The following is a 9,231-nucleotide window of genomic DNA, read 5'->3' as shown; positions in this document are numbered from 1 at the left end:
ACTCTATTTTTAATAATGCTCATATGGTACTTTGTATTTTAAAATCGTACATATTTGGTACCCTAAACTCAGATTTAATAGATAAAATTTTGTCAATTTAATCAAACTGCTATCAATTATATAAGTTACAAATTTAAATTTAATTACATAATTACATATAACTGATAACAGTTTGATTATATTGACAAAATTTAATCTATCAAATCTGAGTTTAGGGTACCAAATATATATGATTTTAAAATTCAGGATACTATATGAACATTATTGAAAACAAAGGGTACCAAAATAATATTTTGCAAAAACATAAGATGTCAAATGAGTATATTCCCTTTTAAATTTTATTTGCTTGAATTTATTAGTAAATTTAATATCATACAATATTTGTTTACAAACAAAATATTAAATTAATATAGTATTTAAATCCAGCTCAATCGATCACATCTTATACTTATGTTATATTTTTTAGATTTTTTTACTAATCACATATTCAATTTTCTAAAATTCAAAAACAATTTACAGAGAAAAAACTAATCATACTTTTTAAAATATATTTTCAGTCACTAAATCTAAATTTTTAGATAATGAACTAATCATACTTTTAAAAATATATTTTGAGTCACTAAATCTAAATTTTCAGATAATGAACTAATCATACTTTTAAAAATATATTTTCAATCACTAAATCTAAATTTTCATTTTATAATATAGTTTTATAATCGCGAATGAATCAAATCCTAAAGTTATGAATAAATTTAAAAGGAAAATTCTTAGGATGAAAGTTTTAGTACAAATTACAATAATAAACAAATTATTTTTGTTAGAAATATTTACTAACCAATGTTTATAAAATATAGTATTTAAATATTCAAAATTTTATTGCAAGAAAAATATCTAATGTATCTAAAACAATGCTGCTGTCACTACCCCTCCTCCATTGGTTTCGTTAAAAATAATAACTTAAAATTGACTTTAAAATATTAAAAAATACATTAAAAATAATCATGAAAAATAAAACAAAACATACATTATAAATTGAAAAAAATAAAAGGAATGACTAAAGACAAAATTAATAATTACACTAAATAATAAGAAATCTAAAATATTTCAAATTTGACTAAGTAGATTAGAGAATCATTATGTTATATTAAGATTTTATCAACATGCATTAACACACCGAGAGAGAGAGAGAGAGAGAGAGAGAGGAAATCAGAAGAAAACTCCCAATTCCACGTACTTATAATATGCAACACTCCCGACATTCTAGATATGTGCTTGAACTCTCTTATTAGCTTTAAAGAAGAAATCAGTCTCTTGTGTTGTTTTTGAGCCATTTTAGGTACGGTGTACTTCCCCCGTGGATTGGCAAGGCGATAACTTCTGGAACCCTGAACAAGAATCATTTAAAAGCTCAGAAAAATGTCTTTGTCAAGATACACTTTCTCAAGTTCAGAGTGAAGCTCAATGGAATTGGTGCACACACCAAGCAGACAATGAACTTGTTTATCCATTTTGTGAATTAGGTTTCTAGGGGAAGAACAAAGCTTAACTGAGAAATAAATAACAGTGCATAAACAAGCTTTGGGCTTACTCGTATGGATGATTTTCCTCAACATGTTTCGTCAACGCTTCCAAAAGGGATTGTCTAGTCTTGATTATGAGAAGTTCTTCAGTATCTGACTGGATCTGTTCTTATTTTAGCAAAACACAATAAATTAAGTAAAAAAAAATCATAATGTTTCTACTATTAACTTCATTGACTATTTAGTTAGCAGCCTAGTAGGGAGAGGAACTATAGTTCACAAGTTAGCATAATAGTAGTAGCCAGATTGGCACAATAGAAACAGAGGCCTAAAAGGCTTTCATAAAACTATCTGCGTAGTGTGTAGATGGCTAACTAATTCATACCTTTCCTTCCCACTCGTAGACTGATTCAATACCTGTGGTCACAAAGTTTATCATTCACTATGCTTAGCTAACCTTGAAAAATAATAGTGACACTAATTGAAAGCAAATATGATATAAGAATTTCAAGATAGTAGTATGATACATAAAAAGAAAGGGGATTCAAATTTCCTATCAAATAAGACACTTCATTTATTACTATTGCCTTTCCAGATCATTCTATTTATTATATATAATACATCTTTCTCACATATAAACTAGACTATCCCAACAGAAGAGAAGTTTTTTTATTTTCCTTTTTCAAAAACTAGGCTTTCTGCCTAGAAAGAGAGGTGACGGTTGGTTTGGTTGGAGCATATTTTGTTGGCAATTTCACTTGGTATCCATTTTTATCACTCATATCTCACTGATCGAGGGCCATTGATTCAGAGATATTAGTTACTGTTAACAGATCAAAGAACTTTTTAAATGCTGAAAATGAAGAAAAAGCACTTGTCTACAACATGTCTCACCCTACCATGAAATATCACATCATCTACTTGTATTAATATATAAATAACTAATAAAGCAGTTAATGATTATAACTAATGATAGGGTGATGTGACACTTCATAACAAGTGAGATATAGTGAAGGCACTCAAAATCGCCGCACAAATAAAACATTGGGCTGTTTTGTTGAGTAGATTACATCTTTTGAAGGCACCAAACTGAGAATTGCGCTATTTTCTGGCGCGCTCCTCCCTGAACATGTAGTTCAAGGTAATCTGGGAATGGACCAGCTCCACAGGTTTTGGAATCCTTTGGAAAGTTCTTTTTGTCAGAGAGAATGCAACCAACATCGCAACCTCCACAATTAGATGCATTAGAAGTCACCAGACTAGAATTGACAGACACGTGTTGAAGACTGTGGAACTGTTAACCTTCCTTAAAACAACCTTCCTTAAAACTTTGTTTCTTCCCATTCGGCCTAAGCTGAAGCTAAATCAACTATAGGAAGATGGGTTTCTAATTTGTAAACTCTTATAGTGTTGGAAGGAAAAAGGAACTCAAAAAAAAAAGTTAACGAAAACAATGAATGTTAGCGTTTTACAAAGGTACCGTGTTAGTTTATTGTTGTGTTAAAAAAAGAATACATGAGGTGTCTTGTCTTGTTTTATTTTGATTCATTAGAAACCAATTAAAACATACTTATTTAACACGAAATTTTCTAATCCAAATAAAGGAGGAGCAGAGTCCATGAAACCATAAATAAGCACAAAACAATCAACTTGACTATTGTAATGGTTTTTGCAACTATGATATTGGTTAAGAGTATAAATAAATGTTCTCCTGTAGCAGCCATTATTGCAAGCTTGTCTACAAAAGAAATAATCAGATCCTTTTCTTTTCATCTTCTTAGCTACCATGTTCACTTTTCTACATTATATTTTAAAATCTCTTGATGCTCTACTTACTGTAATTTTATTAATGATTTAAGTTTCACAATTATATATGTTTTTCATCACTTCTTAGTTTTTTTAGGCAGAAGAGTTATATGAAAAAGGATTGTAATTTTCTCTTTGGTTTTCTGAATTTTCTCTCTCAGGTGGTGCTGGTTTGGCGTGGTGTTTTTCCCCTCTAACAGTGAGAATGGCAGTGAAGAATCAGATGAGGGAGAAGAAAGATGTGCGATTGAGAAAGATGTACGATTGAGCAGTGTTGAGAAGATAATGAGTGTGTTAGATACTTAGACGGGAAAATTTAACCCTTTGTCCCATAATAAATAAAAATTAACAAATAAGATGACACATATCTATTCGATAACACGAACAAAAAAATATATCTATCTATCATCTTCCCAGCTAAGTTCTGAACAAAATTATAAGCAAATAAATAAATAAACAGCTGAATGATCATATGCAGCTAGGAACCTTTAATATATTTTGGAACCATGTCAAGCACATACCTGGTACTCGGTTAACACAAGCTGCAAGTTTTTCCCTAACAATGCTTTCCGCCAACTTCTTTCCTGCAAAAAAGATCATGTAAGATTAAGATTAAGGTGTTTATCCAAGTTTAAAATGTTACATCTTCCTACCAAATATTAAAAGCTCAACACTTGTACTCTCTCTTACTCTGGTTGGAAAAGAAGGGCATAATGATAATAAAAAAGACAGCAAGAAGAAAATAAAAAATGGCAACATATTTTGTGATCCTATAAGCTGATACATAGTACTGTATAATGCTGCTTTTCCAAAATTCAAACCATCATAATTTTAAATTACTAGACAAATGGCATGCTGCGTCCTTGTCAATGATTCCATAAACAAGAGTCTCCAGCATTACATAACTCCAACGTCATTAGTAACAATGAAAATCAGCTAACATTGCAACCAGGCAATCATGATGACGAGTTAATATCTAATATATGAAATAAATACTACACTATATAACATGTACAATGCTCACAAACTAAGAGCAAAAATCTCTTATATATACTTTTGCTCTATGTTCAAATGTACTTGAGTCTAGGAGTGATCACCGGAAAATGGTACCAAAGGCTCAAATTCATTAAACAAACACAGCAATGAACTGAAAAATAACACAAAACATTAATCATAATGCATCAAACCCAAAATTTTATACTAATCCATATTCTAAGATACCCAATTTTCTTTGAAACACAAGGATCAATCCAGTTACGTAAGACTAAAATTAAGCAATTCTCTTTCAAAATAATAAAGAAAACCCAGCTCAGAAAAACTACGACACAAACGAACCTTCTTCTTTGTTGGGTACAGTAACGTAGACCACGATGCTGGGAACAGTGTCGCTACCACTCTCCATTCTGATAGAACTAGAGCTCTTAGCTGGTGTTTGGGTACTGAACTTTGATCTAAACAAACAACAATTAACGCACACCAAAAAAAAACATTAAATTATAAACGAATTAAGAACGTATGAAGAGAGAGAACGAGCAAGAAGAAGTGGTACTTTAAGAGAGGGACAAAAGGGAGAGACTGCGCACAACCCGTTTTGACGGAGAAAGATGAAGAAAATGAAGGAGAGAGATTGCAAAAGCCAAAGCTGAGCATGCAAAACGCCCCAATCAGGGGCAAACGACGTCGTATAGTGGAGGAGGAGGAGAAAATGGGTGAAGCCCTGGCTCTGCAACACAGTGTGGAAGCCATATGTGAAATCGGAATGGCTTTGTAGTCGATGGGTGGGGTTATTGGGTGGGTTTGGGTTTGGGTTTGGGTTTGGGCTCTCTCTTGAAGCGGCCTGTTTGGGATTCATTTCTTGATGCTCTTAATTAGGATAGGTATAAAAGCAAACCCGATTCTCCTTTCCTGGGGATGCCACTTGTCCACCACTGCACTGGGATAGGGATTAATAAGAAAAGAACAAAAAAAAAAATTCTAAGGAAATTTGCCGCAAAAGACTAAATAATAAAAAAAAGTTAGGTGAATTCTGCTGTACAACCTCAACCTCAAAAAGGGCATACCGCAAAAGACTAAATAATAAAAAAAAGTTAGGTGAATTCTGCTGTACAACCTCAACCTCAAAAAGGGCATATAACTATTCACCCTTAATGTTTTGATCAGTGCCTAAAAATATATATTTATTGATTTTCATAGTAAAATAAATAAAGTAAGTTTCAATTAATATTTTTATAAAATTAATATGATTTAATTTATAAATTAAAATATTTAATTTTAATTTACGCACTTGAAAACAAAGAAAAAAAGAAGAAAGAAACAAATAGAATTGAAAAAACAAAGAAAATGTTGCATTTTTTAAAGAAGAAAGCCCAAATAGCAGCCCAGGCACGCATCCTCTCTAGCTGCCTTTTTCTCCTTGCCAATCCCACCAGGTGTCATCATCACAGCCTACCACGTGTCGCCCAGGGTGCCTAACTGCTGCCTCCAGCGCGCGCCACTTGTCCGCGTCCCAGCCCCAGCTGACCCGCGTGACCCGCGCCCCAGCCCGACGACCCGCCTGCTGACCCGCGAGCCTCCCAGCCATTCCAACCTGTTGACCCAGTCAACCAAGCCTCTCCCTTCCTTCAGCTAGCCGTTCACGTGGCATGCCTCTAATGGCTGCGAATTGGTCAAAAACCCACCAGTTGTCATAGTGTTTCCAGGCCATTTTTTATGCTCTTTGGGTCTTGAACCTTCCACTTTGAGCTTTAAAGCTCACATTTTGTGGTGTTTTAGAAAAAGGACAAAATGACCATTCAGCAAAATAGATAGGTTAATATTAATAATAAGATTTAATTTTTCAAAATCATATTTTATTATTAATATTTCAGATTTATTTTGTAAACCTCATTTATTCTTTAATTTCTGTTTAGTCATTTTCTCTCTCTATAAATAGGGATTTTTCTTTCACATTTGATATGTAATTTTAGAGAAAAGAAACTATAGCAAAATTTCTACTTACTTTCTTCTCATACTTTCTTCTTAGAATTTTGTGAGAATCATGAGCATAATGGTCTAATCTACCTAAGAATGTTAGGGATTATTTCATATGCTAATGATGTTATTTTGCTACTTTGATTTACTATGTTCTTAATATAATGCATTTGAGTTGTTTATGTTCTTTCATCCTCATCTTTATTTTGTTATCTTTATTTACTTGTGCTAATAGTATATAGTATTAGTCATGCTCTTTCTATGTGTTTCTGACTAGTAAAAATAATATTGATATATAATTTTATGTTCAATCTTCTATTGCATTATTGCCCTTGGGTATTTTATCATTTTTAGATTTTTCATAAGATTAACATTGTGCTCCTAATTTAAAGAACTTTATAACTCAAATGGACTTTTGTTAGAAAAGAATATGAACTTTAATGTTAGATTTTCCAAGTAAATGTTGGGATGTGAACTATTTACTTATGTATTTTTATAAAATCAAGTAACTAAGTAACCAAACAAGCATATGGATGATTCTTGAAACTTTTCTACTTCTCAACTCTTGATTACAATTTACTTTTATTTCACTTGTCTCATTTTATCATTTCATCAAAAAGACAACACCAAACTCTCAAATCTTTTTTCATTTCTATTTTTATTTATTTCATGTTACTAACATTTTGTGTTGTTTTCTACTAATCTTTTAGTTTTAGGTTACCTCCTTGTGGATCGACCGTCCGATTTTACTACAACTACCGCTTAGTGGTTGTCATATCTTGGACATTAAACAAATTTTGGCGCCGTTGCCGAGGAGATAGCTTTCAAAAGTTTTACTGAAATTTTTACCAAAATATTTGTAACTTTATTTGTATTTTTGTTAGTATGAAAATTGTGTTAGCATAGTATTTTTTTATTTGTGGGTTGTATCGTTTTATTTACTAATTTTTAGTTAATTTGAATATTATTAAAAAAACAAAAAAATTATATATATATAAACAAAAAAATAGAGAAAAAGGTAAAAAAAATATATATATTTATTTTTATTTTTCTTTTCCTTCCTTTTTGTTACATAAAAAGAGAATTATATAAATTTATATAATTTTTTTTTACTTTTTAGTTAATTCTTATTCCATTTCTCTTTCTTAATTTCTTTTCTATTTTTTTAGTTTAATAAATATTTGTAAAAAAAAAAGAAATTAAGCTTGTTATTTTATCTTCACTTCAATTCTCTTTTCTTTATTTTTTTTGTATTGACTATTTTGTTGCTTTAGGTTCTTATTTTTTTTCCCTTAGTCTCCCTTAGAATTTAGTTCTTCCTTGAAAAAAAAAACATAAAATTGCATAAAAAATTATTCATAAAATTTCAATCATAAAACACTTAGTATTGGGAACAATGGTGTAATATTACAAATGGTAAAAACTGATATTGTTCTGTCTAGAAAGATTGGTTGTTGAATAAGGTTTGTGACAGCGTTACCCCCCCCCCCCCAACACACACACACTTACCTGGGAGCCCTGAGAAGTTCTGTCTAGGCAAGTGTGGGTCTAAAGCGGTACCTTGACAACATTCCCAATCGCCCTGGGAACATTTCGAGCATATACCTTTGCGCTATTACATTTTTGAACTTATTACTATAAGAAAATCAAGCTTATTCTGTCAAAATAAGCAATTTCACTATGTTTAAAGGTTGTTTGGTCGAAAAGGTTTAACTTGTGATCCCCCATACTTACTCAGTAATCTCGGGGAGTTCTAGTAAGGCGTTGAAGATCACCCCAAAACCTCCAAATCTACCTGGGAACAAGTTTAACAAAAAATCCAAAAAAAAAAAAAACATAAAATAAAATAAATCTAATTCTGATTTTCAAGAATGGATGAATTATCATGAAACTTCTAGTGACACTTCTTCCGAAACTCTTTCCACCAATTATTCTTCTCCACAAACCTTAGTTGATAATAATCCATTCGCAATGGCTCGCAATGAAGAAATCCAACTGAGAACTCTCAATGACTACCTCCATCCTACTCGCACTTCCACACCTTCATGCATTATCTTCCTTCCTAATATGCCCGCATTAAACTTTAAACCTGCCATGATTCAACTGTTGCCCACATTTCATGGAATGGAAAACGAAAGCGCATACGTGCATATTAGAGAATTTGAGGAGGTAGTAGCCACATTCTATAACCAAGCTGAAAATGTCGATTCTGTGTGACTAAAGTTCTTCCCTTTCTCCTTAAAGGAAAAAGCCAAAAGCTGGTTATACTCTTTGAGACCTAGGTCTATTGGAACATGGGAGGAAATGACCGAAATTTTCTTTCTAAAACACTTCCCTAGCCATAAGACCAACAGTCTAAAACGACAAATTTCCACATTTTCCCAAAAGGACAATGAAACGTTCTATCAAGTCTAGGAAATATTCAAAGATCTGTTGAATCAGTGCCCGCACCATGGCTATGAGAACTGGCATTTGGTCAGATACTTCTATGAAGGCCTCATGAGTCGTGAGCGCCAGTTTGTAGAAATGCTATGTGTTGACGCGATTTTTTGCCAACAGTGAATTAAGAAAATAACAAGGTTGAATTAGTGCTTGATGATAAACCGAAATAAGAAAATAACTTTCAAGAACACTGATATTTTTACGTGGTTCAGTGGTTAAAATCCACATAGTCCATGAGTCTATATTATTACTGCTTTTTTCTCTCTATTTTGACAGAGTTTCAGTATTACAGAATCATTCCCTTTTTCCTGTCCAATATTCTCAGTATTTATAGATAAATTCCTTGGACAAGTTTGGGTAATCGTGTGAGTCAATCACGGAGTTACATATTTATTACATTTAATATGAAATATTCCCATTTATACTAGGATATGAATAGATCATGAAATAAATAGTCTCCTAATATCTGGGACATTAAATATCACAGGCTGGC

The 9,231-nt window shown here is 32.0% G+C and overlaps 1 protein-coding gene and 1 non-coding gene across 2 annotated transcripts; both read right to left on the bottom strand.

Moving 5' to 3' along the window:
• Positions 1-1,055: 1,055 nt before the first annotated feature.
• Positions 1,056-5,148, bottom strand: LOC133822860 (protein CutA, chloroplastic). Its single transcript, XM_062255316.1, has 6 exons — positions 4,876-5,148; positions 4,662-4,777; positions 3,848-3,910; positions 1,906-1,937; positions 1,589-1,683; positions 1,056-1,385 (listed from the first exon to the last, which is right to left on the bottom strand). Exons 1-6 carry the CDS (start codon positions 5,070-5,072, stop codon positions 1,304-1,306), a joined length of 585 nt encoding a protein of 194 aa, XP_062111300.1. The 5' UTR covers positions 5,073-5,148; the 3' UTR covers positions 1,056-1,303.
• A 3,500-nt stretch (positions 5,149-8,648) lies between these two features.
• Positions 8,649-8,755, bottom strand: LOC133828327 (small nucleolar RNA R71). Its single transcript, XR_009890953.1, has one exon. It is a non-coding gene; the product is annotated as a small nucleolar RNA R71 (small nucleolar RNA).
• Between the last annotated feature and the right edge of the window lie 476 nt (positions 8,756-9,231).

Source organism: Humulus lupulus, chromosome 3, assembly GCF_963169125.1.
Source record: "Humulus lupulus chromosome 3, drHumLupu1.1, whole genome shotgun sequence".
In the NCBI taxonomy this organism is placed as follows: domain Eukaryota; kingdom Viridiplantae; phylum Streptophyta; class Magnoliopsida; order Rosales; family Cannabaceae; genus Humulus; species Humulus lupulus.
Note: the sequence above shows the minus strand (reverse complement) of the source record. Positions and strands in the feature narration are given on the sequence as shown.

What these genes read in the sequence shown, in the direction of transcription:
- LOC133822860 (XM_062255316.1), bottom strand. Translation starts at nt 5,072, where the DNA reads ATGGCTTCCACACTGTGTTGCAGAGCCAGGGCTTCACCCATTTTCTCC. An exon ending in CCTTTTGTCCCTCTCTTAAA is followed by an intron (nt 4,778 to 4,875) that starts GTACCACTTCTT and finishes TTGTTTGTTTAG; the next exon opens with ATCAAAGTTCAGTACCCAAA. An exon ending in GAGGAAAATCATCCATACGA is followed by an intron (nt 1,386 to 1,588) that starts GTAAGCCCAAAG and finishes ATTCTTGTTCAG; the next exon opens with GGTTCCAGAAGTTATCGCCT.